This window comes from Taudactylus pleione, unplaced genomic scaffold (genome assembly GCF_031769625.1).
Source record: "Taudactylus pleione unplaced genomic scaffold, aTauple2 ptg001542l, whole genome shotgun sequence".
In the NCBI taxonomy this organism is placed as follows: domain Eukaryota; kingdom Metazoa; phylum Chordata; class Amphibia; order Anura; family Myobatrachidae; genus Taudactylus; species Taudactylus pleione.
This window is the reverse complement of record NW_028285939.1, coordinates 100404-125566: the sequence shown is the minus strand read 5'-3', so window position 1 is coordinate 125566 and position 25163 is coordinate 100404. Positions and strand designations below refer to the sequence as shown.

At 50.1% G+C, this 25163-nt stretch overlaps 1 protein-coding gene across 1 annotated transcript in view; it reads right to left on the bottom strand.

The window, feature by feature from the left end:
• Window positions 1–25163, bottom strand: part of PTPN23 (protein tyrosine phosphatase non-receptor type 23) — a 59226-nt gene that overhangs the window by 7334 nt on the left and 26729 nt on the right. The window contains exons 11-19 of the mRNA XM_088463977.1: window positions 23821–23900; window positions 23241–23355; window positions 22637–22702; window positions 20312–20457; window positions 18607–18918; window positions 18333–18487; window positions 6582–6733; window positions 4433–4612; window positions 1826–4334 (exon numbers count right to left, since the gene is read on the bottom strand). Of these exons, the coding sequence (XP_088320103.1) occupies window positions 1826–4334; window positions 4433–4612; window positions 6582–6733; window positions 18333–18487; window positions 18607–18918; window positions 20312–20457; window positions 22637–22702; window positions 23241–23355; window positions 23821–23900 (3715 nt within the window). The remainder of the gene's footprint in view (window positions 1–1825; window positions 4335–4432; window positions 4613–6581; window positions 6734–18332; window positions 18488–18606; window positions 18919–20311; window positions 20458–22636; window positions 22703–23240; window positions 23356–23820; window positions 23901–25163) is intronic.

Sequence of the window (25163 nt, the reverse complement as noted above, 5' to 3'; positions counted from 1 at the left end):
TGTAGATCTTTAGACCAGATCCCACACAATATATGAACAGAAGAATATGGGGGGATAAAACTAAATGGGAAAGTGTATGAAATAAAACATGGTAGCATAATAAAAAATAGCATTATAATGAAGAAGTAGTATAGAATAATGAATGCATTATACATTTTTGCATATGATGTTATTAGTAGAATACAGTTTTTTCACATAAAAGGAACATACAGATGTTTTTAAAATTAGTTGGAGATGTTTAAAAATGTTAATATGGAATTTTCTTTTTCTAAGTAAATGAGGCACTAAGGATCCTAGAGAGTAACGAAGATTTAGTTACTGACCCTTGTAACTGGCTCATTTGATTACCTCCCTACAGTTTATATTACATTTGCTTATAAGATTATATTGGACATATTGGGTGAACTAAAAGAACAATGGATTTAGGCTAGATGTCTTATACACATGTACATACCCCCAAACTATGTGCATCAATATCTCTTGCAAAATTGATCACCGTAACTAAACATTTCTTATATCTGTTTCTTATATCTGACCGTAATTATTTTATCTTCTAGAACGCATACTCCCGGCAAGCAAAGGGTACGGCCATTGGCCGCCTTTCGTCCCCAGCTATCCCACTATCTTCTAAGGTTTTTGGGAAGACTGTCCCTTTAACCTGCGTCAGGCGCAGCTGGCCTGACAGGCACCACTAAGATGTTCTCTCTCACCTCTCCGCCTGGAAGGGGGCGCAGGGTCCTGCCCTTCCTATCTCTAGGTGCTGTTTGAAACCCCCCTAGTCAGTTTTCCCACCGCCTGCGTGGCGTGCAGTAGTGACCTTCCTGGCCTCTCAGGCTCATTGCGCCCGGACTCGTCTGACTTTTGAAGGTACGGATTTCTTTTTATTTTCTCACAATTTTGTGTATTTTGCTCATTTTATGAATGAAAATTACAGGTTGTGGGTATTTCGCAGAAATATGTCGGTTTGTCCAGGGCACACTGCGCCTCTTAAAATGTAGTATTTTTTTGTTTTACTTGCTTTAAGGTTAATAAATGTGGTTTTGTGAATCAGATTTCCATATATTCTCTCTTTGTACATCCTAATGAAGGTCACTGATCACTTTAAGAGCGTTAGAATTGAGTTAATTAGGTGCTAATGACGATTTTATAACAAGCGCCTGTCACCTGGGAGTCCCAGAGGTGCGCCTGGCGCAGGGTCAAAGAGGGAATCACTTATTGGTTCAGGTTTATCAATGACCATTTATTTGTCTTGAATGGAGATATATCCAGTTTGACACGATTTATATAATATTTGGGATATAATCCATTAAATCTCTCACATATGATTTGGGTGACAAAGGCAACACTTGAGGTGTTTGAATATATACAATGAGTATGATATTCGCACTAAAACATTACAAACCTAATGGTGGAAAAAGGAGGGCAGATAGGAATTACTATCACAGATGCCTCCAGGTGAACCGCATGCTGGACATATAAATGGAATTCATTATTCAGATTTAAAAATAAAATAAATGATGCATTTCATGGCAAGGTTTTTAAGAAACAAAATCAGACAAGGCAATTATTTATGCCAATATATTGGAAAGGCTTACTACCCTTGTGCCAAATCATCAATTTCCTTTTGTGCCCGTAGGTGGCCAGTTTTTGTCACTACACGATGGACCAGACAAATGGAATCACCTATTAGCTGCTATTGCATGAATGCACAATTGTGATACTTCTATGTACAACCGATCCTCTTCTCATTACAAAACTGCCCAATGTACCATGCAATGGGAAGACACAGGTAGTAAGTAGATGAATGACTGGTCGAGGCACTCACCTTTTCTATCTCCAGGTCAGACACCAACATGACAATCAATGAGACCTTCTGTTCATAAATCATTAACCAGAAGTCAGAGGCTGTTCCTGCCAGCGGTGCCTGCGTGGCGATGACAGTTGGGCAGTATGGCGAGAGGTCCTCGATCTTACTAGCATTGATGTAATCATCCTTTCCAGACTGTAGGACGATGCGATTTTTGTCATATGGCATAATGTCCTGATGCCTGTTCTTCATAGTATAACAACGAGCAATGGCAATGGAAAGGTGTCTAGCCTCCTTCTCCTGGGCATCCTGGAACTCTTTCCACATGAAATCCAACTGGGTTGCAGATCCAGGTACTGGTTTTTCGAGAGCTCCAACCACAACGCGGAAACGTTCGAGGTCAGACAACAGCCTCATGATGCGTTCCGGCTTTTCATACGGATCATTCTCTATCAGCTGAATGCTCTTGGGTTTCTGCCCATCCTTAGAATCAGCTTTGGTCGGTTGCAACAATGGTTGCCCAACTGAAGTTTTCGACCCTCCATGTTGGCTCTCAGGGCTAGATGAAAGAAGATCATCTGTGGTGGAGCTCTGCCTCTGAAAGACAGGATCAGTAGATCCTTGACTTAACGGTGTTGTTCCAGGTGTCAATGTAGGAGGTGGTCTCTGAGGCATAGTTGTAGAGGTAGACACAGTAGATGAAAGGACTGCTGGAGGTTGGACAACCAGAGATGGCTGGGGAGAAGGTGCTGGAGAAGGAATGGCTGGAGCTCCAGACACAATAGCTGCACCTGGTAACTGGCTCAGAGCCGGGCTACCAGGAGGTTGTATGTGATGAGAAAGAGGAGCAGCTTGAGGTGCTCCTATTGGCATTTGAGATCCAGGTGGTATTGAATTCACTATACCACCAGCAGAGGGAACTGTGTGTCTCGCAGGGGGAACAAAGGGCATTGTTGGCGCAATTTGGGACGCTGATCCAGGAGGTAGAGTTTGCATTGTGGGAACTGAAGGATGGTTGAGAATTTGAGACGACGACTGACTCATGGGTGGAGGTATAGCTTGTACCTGCTGGTGAGATGCTCTAGGCAGAGCACCAGGAAAGGTTGTGTGGAGAGGCTGCTGTGGCAGGTTATCCTGGTGGGTGACTGGATACCGCTGCGGCATTACGTGTGGAGGGGCTTGAACTGATGGGTGTGAAGGCTGCACTGCAAACTGCTGAAACTGCTGCTGAGGTGGCATTTGGTTAATAAAAGGCATTCCTGGAGGCTGCCCCTGTGGCTGATAGACAGTAGGCGGCTGTGGATGAAGGACGGCCCTCATCTGAGGTGTAAATTGAGGCAGTGCAGGAGCTGTGAACTGTGGCTGTCCAGGAAGAGGCTGCTGCCGTACCTGCACGTCCAGCTTTGGCTGGGACTGCCCAGGCATCTGAAACATCTGAGATGACTGAGGATGTGGTAAATGTGGTTGAACATAATTTTGAACCCCGCTTGGAGGATATGGAAACGGAGTGGTCGGACCCATTACTGGATGCCCAGGAGCTCCCATATAACCACTCTGAGAAAAGTTTGGCGGCATGGGCTGGTTGTGCAGAGGTGCCCCCGTAGTGGCTGGGCCTGGCAACCTGGGAGCTGTGTAGCTTGAAATGGGCCCTTGAATGCTGTCCACTGTAGTGGTTGCTGGACGAATGCCTTGCGCAACCTGAGGATGAAAATGATTCATTGCTGCTGGATTAGGGAAATGCAGCCTTGAATCGGGAGGCTGGACACACTGGTTTAGGGCAACAGGTACAGCTGATGACTGTGGGACTGGCTGCCCCATTCTATAGGCCATTGTAGTATTTGGCTGAAACTGAGGTGCTAGTGGTGCCGCTCCAGAAACCGGCAATGGTACATGCTGTGGGGAAGTCCTCTGTGCGAGGTAACCTTGCGGCACGGTGGCAGATGCTGGGTTCGGATGAAAAGGTCCCCTCGCTGGATACATGCCTGGAATCTGCGATGGTGAAGAAGTCGGTATATGACCAGGCCTGCTGGGCTGAGTAGCGGGTGGATGCATGAACTGTGAAGAGATGGCTGTGCCAGAGCTCACTGGAGGAATATTGCCATAAGAGACTGGCGGGAAGGCGTGACCGTGCATAATACGGGCAGCGAAGTGTTGTGTTTGCCCAGGCAAAGCATTATAAGAAGCCTGGCTGAAAGGCACTGCTTGTGGATCCGGCATAGGTGCACTTGCTGTTCTACCATCCCTGTAAGGGTTCGTGCCAGGTGGTCTTATTCCACTATAAGCAGCTACAGGATCTACGGGATATACGCCCAGGGCGTCTGCAGACAACCGGTCCAGGTGAGCAAGAAGAGCTTCAGGGGGTAAACTCTTCAGCTCTTCGGGCAGATCAGAGAGGAATAAAGAGGAGAACTGCTGTATGTCTGCAAGATCGGCACCAGAAACGTTCCCAAGGTCCAAGTCAGACATCCTCTTCTCTAGCGCCGGCTTAGGGGCTGTTGGACGAGGCGGTGGTTTCTTCTTCAGTTCTCTAGCCAAAACAAAACAAGGAATATTACACTTCGGTGCACGACTTACAATAAAAAAAAAATACAGGAGCATGCAAGACGAGCTTAGAGTGGAAATTACCGTTCCAGAATGTGCTGTCGGCTGGCTTGAGAGGCCTCGTACACTCCCCGAGCTTTCTCCAGGAGTTTGGCAACTTTGCTTTCCAAGTCTGCATAAAAATCCCTTCCTTCCTGAGACTTCTTCATTAGGTCCCCATAGGCCTCAAAGGAAGAGATGAGAGTCTGCACAGTGTGATTCCACCTGTAGAAGATATGCAGGAGGAAAACAGTCCGACTCAGCGAGCTACAATCGAGTGCGTCAAAGATAGCGTGCAACAGCGGCGCTCACGGGACTGTTACAAATGAATATACAGACTCACTGAAAGTCCAATGTTTCAGATATAGGGCTCGATTCAGACCCGCTCGATAGATGCCTTTGCACGCTAGATGCCTTCGCAAATTCAGCAAGTCAGGCGATCACACGGCAAGGCATTAGCACGCCCACTATGTCTTATCATGCGATCACGTTGTGTATGCAGACACCTACCAGCTGGTCTTAAGACGCCCACTTGCGCACGTCATTTCCAGGAAGTGTATGCAACCACTGGTAACAGAGTACCATCAAATGCGATCGCAGCACTTGAAGTTGACTATACCCTACCGCAAGCACTGCGAGCGCTTCAGTGTAAATTTCAGCCAAGTGACGTGTACTATGACGCTGTCTCTTAATTATGCGCGCCTCTGAAACGACATTAAGACGCTCAGCCACGCCTGTGTTCGCACCTCCACTCCCCCGTTTCTAGTGGCCAGCCCCTGTCACCAACCCATAAACGGCTTCTCCTGACACTTATTTAGCCGGGGTGTCTATGCGCAGCGAGCAAACGCTTCCCGATCGCTCGCACTGGTTTGCGCACGCACATTGTGATGCGTACCAATGCGCACAATCGGCTGGCTGCGTGCGAATGCATCCTAGCGAGCGGGCCTGAATCAGGTCCATTATTCCTTCCCTGATGACGGAATATCCGAAAAGTTGGCTCTTAAGTGAGTCTTACGCCTCGCTGTATTGGTAACCCTTCCGGTTTTCCAAAGGGTGACAGCGTGTGCGGCTTTTTACCTAAATTGTGTTATATTTGCTGCTATCTACCATTGGTACCCATCATTGTTAGTCCACTTGGGTTGCTGTTATTGTCTTGCAGCTATATCATGATAGCTCTGGTTTTTGAAGCCTCTCCCTGGTTGCCACAATGCTGTAGCATCCCTTCCGGTTTCTAGTTGGAGCCTCATCTGGTTGCTATGACTGTGTTGCGTCACTTCCGGTTTCGGAAGTGTAGACAAAACTCCAAGCAGGTGCTACTAACAGCGGCAGCAGGTGAGCACAAGGTTTCTTAATTTGTGCAGGTACATGTTTCGCACAATTACGCTAAGGACCGGACTCAGAGTACGCGGGGAAGCGTTTTACGCGGATTCCCCATGTACGGGTATCTGCGTATGCGCTGGACCCGTGTTGCAACTCTGCAGCTTGGGTCTGCGACATCACTCGCAGTTTGGCTGCAGACAGATGGTCAGTGATTCACAGTCTGCTGCCATCTTGGGGCGGGGACGGTCTCAGTTTCCCAGAATGGAAGCCAGAATTTCTATTGGCTGACAGAGATTTACTGCACTCTTTTTAGCAACTACGTCAGCCGACTTGTGACGCCATGGGTCACTTAGCCAGCCGATGGGATTGCAGATGATCAGATGCTGCATCCTAGGACGCAGCTCGGATCAGTACTGCAGCAGTTGCATTACCATATTACAGCTATCGCAGCTGCTACCATGTTAGTAGCTGCGATAGCTAGTGCTTCCTCTGCTGAATCAGTTGGATAAGTTATTGTCTCATATGTTGCTATTTATGTTGTCAAGTCTCCTGAAGTTACTCTATCAACTGGATATGCACTGTATGGCTAAGGGATTATGTGGGGGGAGGGGGTTCTCCTCCTATAGGCACCTTACCAGGACTAGAATCCCTCCCACCCACTTCCTGGCACTGGATAAAATCAGACATTACCAGACGAGCAGCGAGGGAGGACTTCCTACCATGTGACCAACCCACCCACTTCCTGGGACTGGCGGACATCAGACATTACCCTACAAGCAGCGATGGAGGACTTCCTACCATGTGACCAACCCACCCACTTCCTGGGACTGGCGGACATCAGACATTACCCTACAAGCAGCGATGGAGGACTTACTTCTGCTCAGACTCTGTGAGGATCTTCCGTATTGGCGCATATTTGACATTTGCTTCAGTCAGTGCTTTTAAGATGTTCTCTTGAGCCGAAAGGTTCTGGTCAATGTAAACCTTCAACTGCTCGTACTTCTTCAGCTGTTCTGCAAAAAGTTTCTGAGAGACCAGAGGACGAGTCAGTCAGACTAGGATAACAGGATTTTGGTACTTACCGTTAAATCCATTTCTCCGATTCCACAGGGGACACTGGAGCTTCATGACAGTGGGGTATAGACGGTGGGTTGAGTTGAGCCTGGCACTTTAAAAATCTACAAGTGTGACTGGCTCCTCCCCCTCTATGCCCCATCAGCCCCAGTTTTAAAGAACTGAGCCCGAGAGGAGACGGAGAACAGACTGAAGAACAGAGAAGGAGAACAGGAAAAGAAACAATCCAACATACTGACACACTGCAAGAACACAGCAGGCTGCAGTGATAAACAGTCACAATGAAAACAGACCAAACTGCAACAGAACTGAAGCAGAACAAGTAACTGAGAACAGGCAAGAAGCACTGGGTGGGCGTCCAGTGTCCCCTGTGGAATCGGAGAAATGGATTTAACGGTAAGTACCAAAATCCTGTTTTCTCCTTCATCCACTAGGGGACACTGGAGCTTCATGACAGTGGGGACGTCCCAAAGCTACCCTCCTGCAAGACACTACGACCAAAATTTGAAGCAGAAGCCGCAAAAGTGTCAAATCTGTAGAAACGTACAAAAGTATGAACCGAAGACCACGTCGGTGCCCTACAAAGCTGTGAAGCTGAGATACCTCTACGTGCTGCCCAAGAAGTACCCACAGAGCGCGTAGAATGCGCAGAAATGGATACCGGCGGTGGTCTTGCAGAAGCAACATATGCCTGACGAATAGTCAGATGAATCCACCTGGCCAAAGTTTGCTTAGACGCAGGCCAGCCACACCGATTAGCATCATAAAGGATGAACAGAGCCTCTGATTTACGTAGCCCCTCAGTACGGGACACACAAATGCGAAGTGCCCGAACCACATCCAAGGAGTGAGAATCCCCAGAAGAGTCCGACAACGCTGGCACTACAATCGGCTGATTCAGATGAAAACCCGAGACCACCTTGGGCAAAAAGGAAGGGCGGGTACGAAGTTCCGCCTGATCCTCGTGAAAAATCAAGTAAGGGGAACGGCAGGACAAGGCTCCAAGTTCAGACACTCGTCTGGCCGAAGCCAGGGCCAATAAAAGGATCATCTTCCAAGTCAAATACTTCAATTCCACCTCCTGCAAAGGCTCAAAGGTGGCTGACTAAAGAAAAGATAAAACAAGATTCAGGTCCCAAGGAGCCGTGAGTGGCACAAAGGGGGGCTGAATTCTAAGTACCCCTTGAAAAAAGGTCTGAACCTCCGGAATCAGAGCTAGGCGACGCTGGAAAAAAATTGAAAGAGCAGAAATCTGCACTTTAAGCGATCCCAAGCGTAAGCCCGCATCAAGGCCTTTTTGAAGGAAAAGAAGAAGACGTGTTAAATGAAAAGAGGAAGTGGAGGATCCACGACCTTCACACCAGGAGATATAAACCATCCAAATGCGATGATAATGCGCTGATGTTACCGGTTTTCTAGCCCTAAGCATGGTAGGAATGACCGACCTAGGAACACCATGGCTTCTTAGGATGGCGGTCTCAATACCCACGCCGTTAAACGAAGCCGCCGTAAATCCGGGTACACACATGGACCCTGTTGTAGAAGGTCCGATCGTAGCGGAAGAGGCCAAGGTTCGTCTGCCAGAAGGAATAATAGATCGGAGTACCAAACCCGACGAGGCCAAACCGGAGCCACTAGAATGACGGTGGACGACTCTCGTTTGATCCGCTTGAGAATCCGAGGGAGGAGCGGAAACAGTGGGAACAGGTACAGAAGGCTGTACGGCCAAGGGATCAGTAAAGCATCCGCTCCCACCGCTGCCGGATCCATGGTCCTGGAGCAGTAAAGGGGTAGTTGATGATTTATCCGAGATGCCATCAGGTCTATCTGTGGTTTCCCCCATCTGCAAACCAGTTGATGAAAGGCCTCGGGATGAAGGGACCACTCCCTGGGATGAAGATCCTGACGACTGAGGTAGTCCGCTTCCCAGTTGTTGACTCCCGGAATAAACACTGCGGAAATGACCTCTACGTGTCTTTCTGCCCACACAAGGATGCGACTGGCTTCTCTCATTGCCAGACGACTGCGGGTTCCTCCTTGGCGATTTATGTATGCCACTGCCGTGGCGTTGTCGGATTGTATCCGAACCGGAAGTCCTCGTAAAAAGAGGAGCAGCCTGTATCAAAGCTCTGTAGATTGCCCGCAGTTCGAGAACATTGATTGGTGAGAGGGATTCCTGCTGCGACCAAAGCCCCTGGAAGTGATTGTCCAGCACCACCGCTCCCCATCCGCGGAGGCTGGCCTCCGTGGTGACCAAGGTCCAATTCCAAATTCCGAAGCGCCGACCCGTTAACAGATGTTCCGTCCGAAGCCACCAGAGCAAGGATATGCGGGTCCGGGGAGACAACGCACCAGCCGATGCATCTGTAGGTGGGACCCGGACCATTGAGACAGAAGATCCAGTTGAAAAATTCTGGAGTGAAATCTGCCGAATTGGATGGCCTCGAAGGAAGCCACCATTTTTCCCAGGAGACGGATGCAAAGATGCACCAATACTTTCCTAGGTCTGAGCACCAGACGAACCAGCTCCTGTATGGCTATGGCCTTGTCCCTTGGCAAGAATATACGAAGCAGAACAGTGTCTAGAATCATTCCTAGGAACTGAAGTCTTTGGGACGGCATCAACTGAGACTTCTGGAAGTTCACAATCCATCCGTGTTGAATGAGAATCTGATGTGTAAGGGACACTTGGTGTAAAAGGACTTCTGCCGTCGGAGCCTTGATGAGTAAATCGTCTAGGTACGGAACTATCGTCACTCCCCGAGAGCGCAAGTTAGACACCATGACGACCATCACTTTGGTGAATACCCTGGGAGCTGACGAGAGACCGAATGGCAGGGCCTGAAACTGGTAATGAGCTTCCCTGATGGCAAATCTGAGGAAAGCCTGGTGAGGAACCCAAATTGGGACATGCAGATAGGCGTCCTTGATATCTATCGACACCAGAAACCCTCCTGCCTCTAGTCCCGCAATGCAGAATGGAGAGACTCCATCTTGAACCTGTAAAATGAAAGATACTGGTTCAAGGATTTCAGATTCAGAATGGGTCTGACTGACGCATCCGGTTTCGGAACCACAAAAAGGTTTGAGTAAAACCCTTGTCTTTGTGCAGTGGGAACCGCCACAAAAACCTCGGCCAGCAAAAGTTTCTCGATCGCTTGACGCAAAATTAGTTGCTTCAAGGGATCGACGGGCAAACCTGTTGTAAAATAACGCACAGGAGGAGTGAAAGCGAACTCGATCTTGTATCCGTGAGATACCAGATTCCGAACCCAAGTGTCCGGAGAAGTCCGTCCCCAAACCTCCGAGAAACGCTGGAGACGAGCCCCCACCTTCAGATTTCCGAGATGGGATGGGAGCCCATCATGCCACAGGCTTGTCTGCTGGCTTGGGATCAGGACGGCGGGCATTATTTGCTTGACATCCTCTAGCACGGCCTCCTCGCCCCGCTGAAGACGAACCTCGCGATCGTCCCTGAAATCTTGCAGATGGTCGAAAGGAACGAAAGGAAGCGACGCGGAGGAGGTGCTGATGAAGGTAGAAAGTTACTCTTACCTCCAGTGGCCAGCGAAATCCACTTGTCCAGCTCTGGACCAAATAAAATATCGCCTGTGAAAGGAAGAGCTTCCACTGCGCTTTTTGACTCAGCATCCGCTTGCCAGGCACGAAGCCAAAGTGCCCGGCGAGCAGAGACCGCCGAAGCAGAAATCCTAGCGCCTACCTGGCCGATATCTCTGGAGGCGTCTCCTAAGTATACTGCAGACTCCTGAATATGTTCTGCCAAGGTAATCAGATCTGCCCGCGGAGTATTGGATTTAAGACCCCGAGTCAATTGTTCCGCCCATTTTTCCACAGCCTTATTGACCCAAGATCCTACCAAGGCCGGCCGGCCGAAGTGCACCCGCGGCCGTATAAATGGATTTCAAAGTGGTTTCTAATCTCCGCTCTGAGGTTTCCTTCAATGTAGTAGCTCCTGGAACAGGTAACGTGGTCTTCTTTGATAACCGAGAAACCAAAGAATCTCCCACCTCTTCCTATATCCGCAGGAAATGGGTAAAGAGAGAGGGTAAATGCTTAGGAATCTGGAATTTACGGTACGGATTCTGCCAGGCTGCCGTCATCTGTTCGTCCAACTGGAGAGAAACAGGGAATGTGACAGCAATCTTCTGTGACCTGGCAAATAAGGAGTCTTCTAACGATTCTGGAGCTTCCTGGCCAGAAATCTTTAGAACTTCCCTTACCGCTAGGATGAGTGCATCAATACCTTGCATTGCCTCAGGTTCTTGTGAGTAAGTCTCTACGTCTGATTCGTCCAGCATCTCCCCTTCCTCCTGAGACGAGTGATCCGCTGGCAAATCCTCTTCCGACTGGAGAACCGCTGGAAGAGCCCTCTTCTTAGATGAGCGACTTACCGTAGCTTCAGGAGCTTTAGATGCAGAACCCATCACCTGAGCAAGGCTATTCACCGAGCGGACTAAATTCTGAGCCCACGCTGGTTCTGTTGCTAGAAAAGAAGGGTGAGATGTGCTAGGTAGATCTCTGGCGGCCTCCCGTTCCCTACAGGAAGCGGCTAATTCAGAAGAAAGATCCGCCATGACCCCTGCCAAACTATTTATGAAGGAGGGAGTGACAGACTGCGTGTTAGCACTCTCTGCTTCACACGTCTCGCACAGGGAAGACCCTTCGGAGCGAGCATGGGTAAATTTCTTCCTGCACTTAGTGCAGGCAAAACAAGAGATATGGTAAGAACTTACCTTTGTTATCTCTGTTTCTACGAAGTCCATAGGGTCCACAGGGTTGACCTTGGGGTATAGCTGGATCTGGATCCACGGGCACCACGCAGTTAAAGCTTTGCTGCTCCCAGGATGCACTTGGGTCCGTCCTCCTCTATACCCCGCCCCCGACCACAGGCACCTCAGTTGGTAAGCAGCTAAGGCCGGAGGAGGAGACTAAACAGAGAGAAGGAAGACTGGAACACACAAGAAACCATACTCACAGAAATGTGAGACGGAAAACCGGTGACCAGCCACACAGCCCATTTGAAGCCAGGTGCGTCAGGGCGGGCGCCCTGTGGACCCTATGGACTTCGTAGAAACAGAGATAACAAAGGTAAGTTCTTACCATATCTCTTATTTTCTACTTCAGGGTCCATAGGGGGTCCACAGGGTAGACCTTGGGGATGTCCCAAAGCAGTTCAACTAAGGGCGGGGACGCTCCTGTGCTGAAAGGAGAACTTTGGGCAAAAACTCAGGACGCGTGCGGAGCACCGCCCTGTCCTGGTGAAAAATCAGAAAAGGAGGGCGACAGGAAAGCGCCCCCAATTCTGACACCCTCCTGGCAGAAGCAATTGCCAGGAGAAAAATGGTCTTAAACGTCAGCCACTTGAGCTCCACCGACTCAAGCGGCTCAAAAGGAGGACCTTGCAAGACCCGCAGTACCACCGCCAAGTCCCAAGTAGCCACCGGAGGCACGAAGGGAGGCTGGATCCTGAGAACACCTTGGAAAAAGGTGTGAACATTAGGCAGTGTAGCAATCTGTCGCTGAAACCACACGGACAAAGCAGACACATGAACCTTCAGAGAGGCCAGGCGTAAGCTGAGGTCCAAACCCGATTGAAGAAACTCCAAGATTCTGGAAACCCGGAACACCTGCGGATCATAGTTTCTGGATTCACACCACTGAAAATAAGTGCGCCACACCCTGTGGTAAATCCGCGCGGAAGCAGGCTTGCGTGCCCTAAGATTGGTACCAATGACCGAACTGGAGAAACCCCTAGACCTCAAGACGGCTGTCTCAAGAGCCACGCCGTCAAAGACAGCCGACCCAGATCCGGGTAAAGGCAGGGCCCTTGAGACAACAGATCCCGACGCTGAGGGAGAAGGTACGGAGCGTCGATGGAGAGGCACCTCAGATCGGAGTACCAAGGATGTCTGGGCCACGCCGGAGCCACCAGCACGAGCGTGCCGCCGTCCTGCTTGAATTTCAGCAGAACCCGAGGAAGCAGGGATATCGGAGGAAACAGATACGCCAGGTGAAACGTCCATTTCACAGACAGAGCGTCTACCAGACAGGCGCCTGCGTCTCTTGTCCTTGACCCGTAAACGGGCAACTTGTGATTGTGACGGGAGGCCATCAAGTCCAGCTCCGACAGCCCCCACCTGTCCACGAGTAGCTGAAACACCTCTGGGTGAAGCGACCATTCCCCGGGATGCACGTCGTGATGGCTGAGGAAGTCCGCCTCCCAATTGAGGACTCCGGGAATGAAGACTGCCGAGATCGCTGGAACGTGACACTCCGCCCAAGCAAGAATGCGAGACACCTCCGACATTGCTGCCGACTGCGAGTTCCCCCTTGGTGGTTGATGTACGCCACCGTGGTGGCGTTGTCGGACTGCACCTGAACCGCCCTTCCGTGAAGAGCGGGGCGGACGACTGCAGGGCCCTGTATACCGCCCGCAGTTCCAGGATGTTGATGGGGAGAAGTGCTTCTTCCGCGGACCAACAACCCTGAAGCGATAATGAGCCGGTCACTGCCCCCCAACCCCGGAGACTGGCATCCGTCGTGAGCAGGACCCAGTCCGGGATCCAAAAGGGGCGCCCCTCGACCAGATGCGCTGTCTGAAGCCACCAAGCCAAAGACTGCCGAACCTCCGGAGACAACACCAGCATCTGCGAGCGGATCCGGTGAGGTAACCCGTTCCATTCCGATAGAATCAGCCCCTGCAGGGGCCGGGAATGGAACTGGGCAAATTCCACCATGTCGAATGTCGACACCATGGACCCCAGAACTCTCATAGCCGAATGGACCGACAGACGGCAACTGCTCAGGCAACTGTGTATCCGCAGCTGCAGGGAGGAGACCTTCTCCGGAGTCAGTTGCTGACGAGAATCCAGCAGGGCTCCCAAATGAACCATCCGCTGTGATGGAATCAGGGAGGACTTCTTACAATTTATCAACCACCCATGTGCTTGAAGACAAGCAGTGGTCAGGTGGAGATGTCGAAGAAGCACCTCCGGGGAGCTCGCCAGCAGCAGAAGATCGTCCAGGTACGGCAACAGACGTAGACCCTGACCCCGAAGGTGGGCAGCCATAACTGCCATCACCTTGGTGAACACCCTCGGAGCCGTGGAAAGACCGAAAAGCAACACCCGAAATTGGTAGTGATGGTTCAGGACAACAAACCTCAGATACCGCTGATGTGCCGATGCTATGGGCATATGGAGATAGGCGTCCTGGATATCGAGGGAGACCATATAATCCTCGGGTTCCATCGCCAGAATGATGGAACGTAACGTTTCCATCCTGAACTTGGGAACTCTGAGGTATCTGTTCAGAGACTTCAAATTCAGGATAGGGCGATGAGAACCATTGGGCTTCTGTACCAGAAACAGAGTAGAATAGTACCCCATCCCGCGCTGAGACTGCGGAACGGGAACAATGACCCCTGCTTGTAGCAAGGATTCTATAGCTACCTGAATCTGACCAGCTTTGGTCTTGTCCAGAGAAGGACTCGTGCAGAAAAACTGGTGGGGCGGCCTGAACCGAAAAGACAGGGCGTACCCCTGAGAGACTACTTCTCAAACCCAGGCATCCATGGTGGTATTGTGCCAACACTGGGTGAATTGGAGAAGTCGGCCTCCCACTCTGGGGTCCCCCAGAGAGAGGCCCGTCCCATCTGGCAGCAGGCTTATCCTCCTGCTTGGAAGAAGGGCGCCGAGCACTCCATGCCTGCTTCTTGGGCTTGGGTGCGGCCTTGGTCGCCGAATGTCTCGGGAAGGACTGGCCCTTGGCCTTACCCTGAACCCGAAAGGACCGAAAGGCAGAGCTCCTCACTTTAGCCGGCGCAGAGGCCGAAGGGAGGAAAGCAGACTTGGACTTAGCCAAAGTATCCACTATTTTGTCCAAATACGGACCAAATAGTAAATCACCATTAAAAGGCAAGGCCTCCAGACCCATTTTTGAATCTGCATCAGCCCTCCAGGACCTCAGCCACAGGGAGCGCCGAGCAGACACCGCTGCAGCCGACACCCTAGAAGTGAGCAGGCTGCCATCCAAAGACGCTTCCCCAATATAGGAAGCTGCATCCCGCATCTGTCCCACTAACGCTCTCTGGATATCCGGAGCCTCATCAGGAAAGGTATCCTCCAAGGCATTGGCCCAGGCCTCAATGGCTTTAGCCACCCAGGAGATAGCCATGGACGGGCGAGCCACCGCCCCGGAAAGAGAATAAATGGATTTTAAACAAGTCTCCACCTTCCTGTCCGTGGGATCCTTCAAAGAGGAGATAGACGGCAATGGCAGCGTCGCGCTTTTGATCAAGCGGGTAACGCGGGAATCCACCGCCGGCGGAGTCTCCCATTTCCTGCAATGAGCTTCAGGAAAAGGATAGTTCGCCGCCAACCTCTTCTGTGGATGGAACCTCTTACTGGGTAATTGCCAGGCCGCCGCCATATGATCCGTTAATTGATCAGACAGGGGGAACACAGTTGAAGTCACCTTGGCTTTTTAAAATTAGGAAACTTCGACCTAGGAGCCGGCGCATCATCCTCAACATGTAGGATAGCCCGCACCGCCCTAACTAAGGCTGGAACATTAATGGAGGACTTAGCTTCCACCTCCTGCCCCATGGCATCAGAGTCAGAGTCCTCATGGATTTCTCCGTCATCTGAGGACACTTCCGAGTCCGACAACTGCGCAGCTAGTGAACTCACAATCGGACGTTTAGACACCCTTGGTGGCACATCACCTTGCAACATGGACTGAAACGCCGAGGATGAAGCCGCCAGACTGGGGGAGACTGCACATACACAGGCAGTCCCGAGTAAGGACCCACAGTCTGGGCCCCGGGGGGGACACCAATATTTGTGGAACACCCGGGGAATGGGGGATGGTGGGCTGAGGCAACGCCCTAGAAGGGACCGCTGATGGGACCGATAACCGGTCCGCAATAGACGCCAGCACCTGTGAAAACATCGCCCAAGGAGGGTCCTGTGACACAGGGGGGTTGGAGGGGCCCGGTACCAGCTGGCACCGCCCGCACAGACCATCCTGAGATAAGTCCTCCCCATCAACTCCAGCAGCACAGCGTCTGCAGGAAAATAGCACAGGAGCCGCTCAGTCTCCTCATCAGACATGATACCGTAAATACACAAGAAATACGTATCACCAGAGGAATTACGGTTTTAACACCCGCACACTCACCAGTATGCGAAACAACAGCCCAGATGTGGTACTGTGTAACAGTATGTGACTGACCCCACAAATACGTGATTTATATAAGTGAGGGTCTCAGAAAAACGCCCTTCCCCCACACACCTGCCGGGCCGTAGGAGAAGGAAAGGGATAGTTATAAGCTGACAGAAAGGAGAATAAGTCACAGACAGGCAGCACTAGCAATAGTCACATACAATGCAGAAAAGTTAGTACTCACTGCACCTTCCGCTACAATCAACCGCCCAGATTCAGTGTCTTTGAGGGCTATAGCGCTGTGTACACTGTCCTTTAGCAGGGGAGAGGTACACAGGGGGACCGGTCCACTTGATACCGCCTGGGAGTCTGCGATGCCTGCCAGTAAAGATGGCCGCCGGAGACCTCAGAGGAGGAGTGGCGTAAGATAAGAGCAGCTCAGCGACGCCAGACTGCTAGTTGAAAGGCGCGCTGAGCTGAGCTGAGGGGAGGAGCCGCTAGACAGGGAAGGCTGCCTCCCCTGGCTAGCAATTAACCCCCGGGTTGCCGGTCCCGCTACCAGCCTGTTACCCTGGTGGTCTAGCGGACACGCGGGGTATTCCTCAATAGAGGGGGAGCCTGCCGCCGCCGCTAGCGCTTCCGGTCTGTCCCCAGAGACCGGAGGCTTCTGACTACATACAAAGTATCCGCGGGCCGCCACACGCGGCGACCCGCGGCTTACCTGATCCCCGTCGCGTCCGGCAGCAGTCAAGGGAGTCCCCAGAGCCCGGCTAGTACAGGCTCTGGGGTCCCGCCGCGATCCCCAGAGCTGTACTGGCGTCACGGCGCCAGCGGGGAGAAGGAGCGGCAGCGTGGACGTCCTAAAGGACAGTATGATGCCGCCGCTGTAAAAATGTAAAAAAAGTAGAAAAAAATAAAAAAAATGTCTTTTAAAATAAAGCTTAAGGGCTGCTCCTGCAGCCCCACTGCGACAGGGTGACCCGACTCCGGCCGGGCACCAACTAAAACTGATGTGCCTGTGGTCAGGGGCGGGGTATAGAGGAGGACGGACCCAAGTGCATCCTGGGAGCAGCAAACCTTTAACTGCGTGGTGCCCGTGGATCCAGATCCAGCTATACCCCAAGGTCAACCCTGTGGACCCCCTATGGACCCTGAAGTAGAAACAGCTTTTGTGAAGCAGCTTTTTCTGTCCTGGATGTCATCATGTACTCACAGACAGAAACCACATACAACTCAGGAATGCAGAAGGAGTATAGGGAGGAGCAGAATTTCAATAATAATGCAGCTCAGGAACAGGGGCAGACAGTGCAATATAAGGGGGAAGCAGAATATTGTTAATAATGCTACTCAATAGAAACCAGAAGGTAGTTAAAACTACGTTCTGTAATTACAGACCCCCTGTAGAAGCTGTCAGATCTCCCCCTCCTCCTCTCTCCGTCCAGTGCCTTCAGGGAGCCCAATGTAGTAGCTCCTCTAGCTCACTGAGGCGCCACTCCCGTTCAGAGCGCGCCAAACTAGCCCAGGCAGTGAAGGGAGGAAGAGGAGGAGGGATCCCATAAGCTCCTCCTCCCAATGGCCGCCGCTATTGTATGCGCGCGGCATACACTCATCTAAGCAGAACATGCGCTCATGTGTTCCCGCGCTGACAGCGGGGGCCAGCGGCACGACCGCCGCCAGTGATAAACATGCCGATGCCTTTTCCACAAGCACCGGCACGCAGAGGTAGGAATGCTGCTCCGAGCCTACCTAACAGCCAGCGCTGGTGTTCTTTCGCAACACCAGCGTGGCACTGACAGCCGCGCGCTGTTACCAGCCCCCAGCCGTTATTTTCACCTCTCCTGCTAGTCAGGAGAGGTGTGCTACTTACCGGGCTGCTGCGGCCAGAGCGCTGGGCAGTGAGGGGAGAGCGGGGACCCGGACACAAGCCAGTGTTAGCTGTGGCGGGCCCCGCTGAGTCTGATGACTCCTTAACTGCCTAAAGCAGCATCCTCTCCATAGGGTGACCGGACACAGGCTGCAGTAGCCGCGTGGTCCCCTCTCTGGCGGCTCCCACGATGCAGGCAGAATGTCACAGCCAACAGTCTGCCTGTCCTCTTGCTTGATTTTCTTTTACAAAAAATGTAATTTAATTTAAGGGCTGGAGACAGCCCCTGTGCACCGGCTCTACTCGGGCACATTCTAAAAACTGGGGCTGATGGGGCATAGAGGGGGAGGAGCCAGTCACACTTGTAGATTTTTAAAGTGCCAGTCTCAACTCAACCCACCGTCCATACCCCACTGTCATGAAGCTCCAGTGTCCCCTAGTGGACGAAGGAGAAAAAACGGATGAGTAACACAAGGCAAACACCAGGTCAGGTAGCCTCACCTTCATCTCCGAGCGATCGGTGGTGACCAGAGAGGTGGTGATATCATCCTTCTGTATGGTGTCCCGCAGCTGCTGTTCCAGAGACAGACGCTGCTCTCTCATCTCATGCACCTTGTTCAGGATCCTTTTCAGGTTCTGCAGCACAGACTTGTCATCTGCCAGGACACAAGACGTTGTCACCTTGCTGTCAGAGCGGAGCACACAGCTAACAGGGTTCTGGAGCAGATGCCAGTGTAATCGCAAAACCATCTAGTCGGCGGACGTTCCTACTCACCCTCAGTCAGGTTGGGAGCAGGCAGCGCTTGCTGCAGTTGGTCCAGGGGCCCGGTAAGCAGCCTCAGGTTGCTGATGTGCTGATTCATGGCTTTATGCAGCTCAGTGTTGGTGAAGCTGGCCTTCTCGTGCACCTCCATGTATTTGGTCCATTCCTTGCTCACATCCGCCATGGAAGGCGAAGAGGGTGGCGGAGCGTTTGCCTGCTTTCCAACCTCGTCCTGCAGTGTCTCCTCTTGTTTGCCGTCTTCATCCAGCAGGGACTTGATGTCCTTCAGCGACGCCTCCACGTCAGTGTACACACCAGAGAGCACTAGAAGATGACCGCAGAGAGATGGGCATTTGTTTAGTACAACAAAGAAAGAGCGAGGCGATGACCGTTTAGGGCGCATAAACAAGCTGCCGCTAATAATATCCAAATGCCTACAAGAATCTCACCCTGATTCTAAACAACAGCACAACATAGACTGGTACTGGACGAAATCTGCGGCACTTTTTAACAGAATATAGAACAGTGATACATCCCTTGAATGTCGACGTCATTTTCTTAGTGACAGATGAAATATACTAGAGTCTGTTATCTTCTACATACATCTCTGAATCCACAATGGTATGTATGGGAAAAGATATTACGCTGACCAGAACTCATCTAAGGAGGGATAGCGTACCAAACTCACTTTTACCACTCATAGATGAGGACACATCAAGGTATCTTTATGCAATCCTTCTAGTCGGATACCGCCCATAGATGTATACAAAATTATCCTGTATGGTAATAATGGTATGTTAGAAGAGGACGTTATTATTAAATAGCGTACCCCAACTCACGCTGTGTAGTAGATGTTAATTCATATCAAGGTATCTTTTTATGTAAATGATGGGTTCGTACCCCAACTCACGTGTATGGTATGATGACACTCCTGTAAAAGGTATCCAATAGTCTCTGTTGCTGTAATGTGGATCCTCCACAATATAATTCCAAAGTATATTGATATAGGTATTATATATCATCCAAAACAATACTTTAATGATGCAGAGACATTTCCACCTGCAAGATGTCCCTTGGGCTGTAGGGCGCGGCACGCTGAGACACGAGGACATTTTCCTAGAATGCGCGCGGAGTCGCAGGTGTTAACCCTTTAAGTTCCATTCATCCAAATCTGCAGTACTGCCCTATATGTATAATCTCTCTCTACAGAAATATATCTACAGCTGGACCAAGCGGTCACTGAAAGATGGGGATAGAGAGCAGGTTCATTTGGATTTTGGAGACTTGTTTTGCCACTAGGACGTCTCCCGGCACAGGAAACTACCAGGGTCTTCATCAGACCCCACTTGTGGGAAACGCTAGAAAATCTATGCAAACTGGAGCCAACAGAAAGAGCCGCACTAGTTAATGTGATATCCGGCCAAAGGGGAAACCCAGAAAACTAATCTAAAATAAATGTATTTCCCCTTCACGGCAATAACACTGTGTCAGAGCTACATTACATCTCTATATGCAGGAGTCCTCAATGGTTCCAACCCCAGTATATCACCTTCCCGTGCGTCTCTGTAATGTGTCATTACCCATCTGTAGTATAGCGATATATATTTCTATGGCACAGACCACTCACACTGCTGGAGCAGAGACCATGTGTGTAAGGCAGAATAATGACCCCATGATCCCGCAGATTGTTACTGCAGGACTGTGATAAGGCACTCACCCTGCATAGACTGTACCAGACTCTTCACAGTGTCCGGCCGTACGCTCAGCGCTGCGCATTTCTCCATCAGGGCAGGCGGGATGTGAGTGTAGGTGTCCAGATTGTCCACTGTGTCCGGATCCAGCTGTAGGGAGTCTGTGAACTGACTGAGAACAAACATGGAGGTAAGGATGACAATCGCAGGTACGTAAATCGGCTTCCTATCTGATGGCGCCATACAGTAAGCACATGACAAGGTTTTCCCGGAGGACGCTAAGCAAGCACAGGTGGTTTATATATGGGGGGGGGACAGCTGGCTCTAGGCCCTCAGCTCATTCTATCTATGCCAACCTATCCTGGAAAACAAAACCTCCCGGGGGTGAAGGCACCACTGCTATGTACCGTAAGTAACACCCAAACTTATCAATCCTCTCCGGATCGCCACCATCAGACGTATTATTCTAGTTGTACAACCAAACGCCTTCAAAATGTAATGCGTCCTCTGATAGCTGAACAGGCAGCTTATCCAGTTCCCAAACTACCTTCTGGCACTACCTAGGATGTTCTACCCTATTACCCTCCCTTCTACACTGTTCACACAAAACCTACATGTGTTCTCCTTCTATGCTCTGACCCCCGAGAGCAGCTCTGCTGTATGACTGGGGACATATCGCCCACTAAGCAATCATCCCCGCTGCAATCTGCACCATGTCACACATCCTCCTGTATTATCCTATAGTGTAAGCTTATGTACCATGTCACACATCCTCCTGTATTATCCTATAGTGTAAGCTTATGTACCATGTCACACATCCTCCTGTATTATCCTATAGTGTAAGCTTATGTACCATGTCACACAACCTCCTGTATTATCCTATAGTGTAAGCTTATGTACCATGTCACACATCCTCCTGTATTATCCTATAGTGTAAGCTTATGCACCATGTCACACATCCTCCTGTATTATCCTATAGTGTAAGCTTATGCACCATGTCACACATCCTCCTGTATTATCCTATAGTGTAAGCTTATGTACCATGTCACACATCCTCCTGTATTATCCTATATAGTGTAAGCTTATGCACCATGTCACACATCCTCCTGTATTATCCTATAGTGTGTAAGCTTATGTACCATGTCACACATCCTCCTGTATTATCCTATAGTGTAAGCTTATGTACCATGTCACACATCCTCCTGTATTATCCTATAGTGTAAGCTTATGCACCATGTCACACATCCTCCTGTATTATCCTATAGTGTAAGCTTATGCACCATGTCACACATCCCCCTGTATTATCCTATAGTGTAAGCTTATGTACCATGTCACACATCCTCCTGTATTATCCTATAGCGTAAGCTTATGCACCATGTCACACATCCTCCTGTATTATCCTATAGTGTAAGCTTATGTACCATGTCACACATCCTCCTGTATTATCCTATAGTGTAAGCTTATGCACCATGTCACACATCCCCCTGTATTATCCTATAGTGTAAGCTTATGTACCATGTCACACATCCTCCTGTATTATCCTATAGCGTAAGCTTATGCACCATGTCACACATCCTCCTGTATTATCCTATAGTGTAAGCTTATGTACCATGTCACACATCCTCCTGTATTATCCTATAGTGTAAGCTTATGTACCATGTCACACATCCTCCTGTATTATCCTATAGTGTAAGCTTATGCACCATGTCACACATCCTCCTGTATTATCCTATAGTGTAAGCTTATGTACCATGTCACACATCCTCCTGTATTATCCTATAGTGTAAGCTTATGCACCATGTCACACATCCTCCTGTATTATCCTATAGTGTAAGCTTATGTACCATGTCACACATCCTCCTGTATTATCCTATAGTGTAAGCTTATGTACCATGTCACACAACCTCCTGTATTATCCTATAGTGTAAGCTTATGCACCATGTCACACATCCTCCTGTATTATCCTATAGTGTGTAAGCTTATGTACCATGTCACACATCCTCCTGTATTATCCTATAGTGTAAGCTTATGTACCATGTCACACATCCTCCTGTATTATCCTATAGTGTAAGCCTATGTACCATGTCACACAACCTACTGTATTAGCTATAGAGTGTAACACATGGCCCGGATCTGACGCCCTCGTACTGCCATGGATGCACCAGCACGCTCCGCCTGAGTAATCAGAATGATTGATGTGGGCAGGAGTACTGGTGACATGCGAGGTGGGATGTGGGTCTAGTGTGTGGTCTAAGGACAGGTTCCCTCCTCCCGCTCACTGGCCACAGACTAGCTGCCGCTATGGCGTGTAAGTGACCGGTTCAGCAAACATGACGATAATATGAACCTACTCCAACGCTTCATTCTTGGCTTCTATCTTGGACATGGCCTCTCGCAGGAGTTTAGCTTTCTCCTCGCTGGAAAAGATGGGGACACAGAGATATATGAATGATAAAATAGTAACACAAACCTCCGTTAATGATGTGATGATATGTAGCACACGGGCATTAAGTCATAGCAGCCAATCAGATATTAGCTTTCATCTGCCTAGGGTAGGTTAAGAATGGAAATTAGCGGATTGGCCACAGGAAAGGTTGATAACCCCAGTCTGTATGTACACAAAGGCTGGAGAGTGATAACGCATCATATGTACCCCAGCGGATGAAGGAGAAATGAAGATATACTGTAAGGCAGGACAGGCAATGTCCTGGTGATACAGTGTACACTTTGCCATTCTGCACTGTATTGGTAAGAGAACGCAGACATTACGGTCTATAAATATGGCTGGGAAGGGGACGGTCAGTTTGTTTCGTTGTGTGGCACACTTAGGGTAATAATGGGAACTAGTTACACCCAAATTCCGCCAGTGAAACGCGTGAACAGTTTTGAAACCTCTTTGCTGGTCTGTAAGTTATTTTGTGCTGAGATGACTGCAGGCCCCGGGCCTCACGTTACCTGTACAGTGACGAGGCTTCATGTGCCGCCATCGGTACCAGTTTAGAGAAAATATCGGGCCCAGTCACAGCTGGATCAGTGGGGTTCACTGGAAGAGCTTTAACCAGTGGGGCACCTGGGAAGCAGAAGAGATCAGAATGAGAGCCGCCGATCCCGTTACCTTATTACATTACGGATGGGGAACCGCAGGCCCGGGGGACATATAAGGCCCGCGGAATCATTTGGTCTGGCCCTCCGAGCTTTTTCTGCTAGCCTCATCTGGCTATCAGGGGGCCCAGAATGGCATTATGCAGCCAGAATCTATGCAGCAGTGCCGCCTGGGGCGTCCTTAGGACGCTGCAGACAGTCACCCCGCTGCCCTTACAGCTCCTGAGGATGCTCCGGGCATTGCTGTAATCACAGGCGATTGTGGCCCCGCCCATGTGACATCACACAGAGGGGTCGTGGCCTGCACCAGGCCGGCAAATAATGTTAGATATATATATATATATATATATATATATATCTATCAAAATGGCCCTCGGCCGAAAAAAGGTTCCCCACCCCCTACAGTACATGGACCCATCTACGATCACTTCACCTTTCACAGCTTGCAGCGTGTCCAGAGCAGGCACAGACTCGTGGTAGATGAAGTCATTGTCTTTCTTGGATGAATTAAACCTGTCATGGGAAAGACAGAGTCTCTGAGTATTACGGAGTGCAGAGGAGCAAGACTTCATTGCAGAACAACAGACCGATAACATGGGATGTAGTCAGCATCCCGGCGTACAGGATGCTGACGGTCTAAATACTAGCGCCGAAATCCCGACCGCCGGGATCCCAGCACAAGTATCCTGACCGCCGGCATCCTGAAGGTAAGTATCCTGACCGCCGGCATCCTGAAGGTAAGTATCGGGGTGTTAGGGGGAGGTTAGAGTAAGGTAGCGTGGATAGGTTTAGGCACTAGGGGGAGGGTAGGTTAGTGTTAGGAAAACGGTTACCATTTGTTCCCATGGGTGTCGGTGTCCTGGCTGTCAGGATGCCGCTGTGGGTATTCTGACCAGGAAATCCCGACAGCCGGGATTTCATACCCAACCCGATAAAACATGTGATGACGTTTATTGCAGAGAAAGATGCATAAAGAATAATATTTGGGGTTTTCGTTTTGCAATTAACCAAATATCCCAAGTTATGGACCACGCAGCTAAAGACTAATGCGACACTATGGGATTCACCACTTATTCCTGAGTTACGCTGCGTCATTTATGGCAACAAATCACACTCCATAAGCGACATATCCGTACACTGTGATTAAAGCAGTGCGTGTAGATTTCAACTAAAGAAACCTGAGGAAAGGTGAGAATCTCCAGTTCTGGCCAGTTCCTGGAGCCTTATGAGCAGAAATTTACCATTAACCAGCCGTCATTTTAGTATAAATGATCTATTAGAAGGGGGTGTGATTCTATACTCTAAGCATAAGGGGTAACAGGGCCTTGGGGTGTACATATTCCCAATTCATCATCTGATGTCATCAACGTAATCTGTGCTTCTGTATTGTTCCACATTATCCTAATCCGCTGCGGATGGCTTCATCTGACCAGAGGAGATGAGCAGCAACAAAGCTGTGTATCATCCCCTGTAGAGGGACGATGGTTGGACGCAGGGGGTATAATCACAGACGGGTAACAATCCTGGTCTTAAGACGGCTGCTCCTCTCTGCTGCCCCGGGTGGGGGGGTCCTGCGGTGCTGCTCGATCAGCAGTGACCGGCTGCATGGCAGACCCTGGAGGAGGGTGCTGGGATGCACAGGGGCCAGGAGGTCTCTCTGTGATAGGTGGCTGCTGTAAGATTACCTTTCCGGCAGATGCCCAGTGGGCACTTCTGACTGGACGCATTGTTTGCGACCAGGTCGGGGAACCCACAGCCTGGTATAGCCGCAAGTGG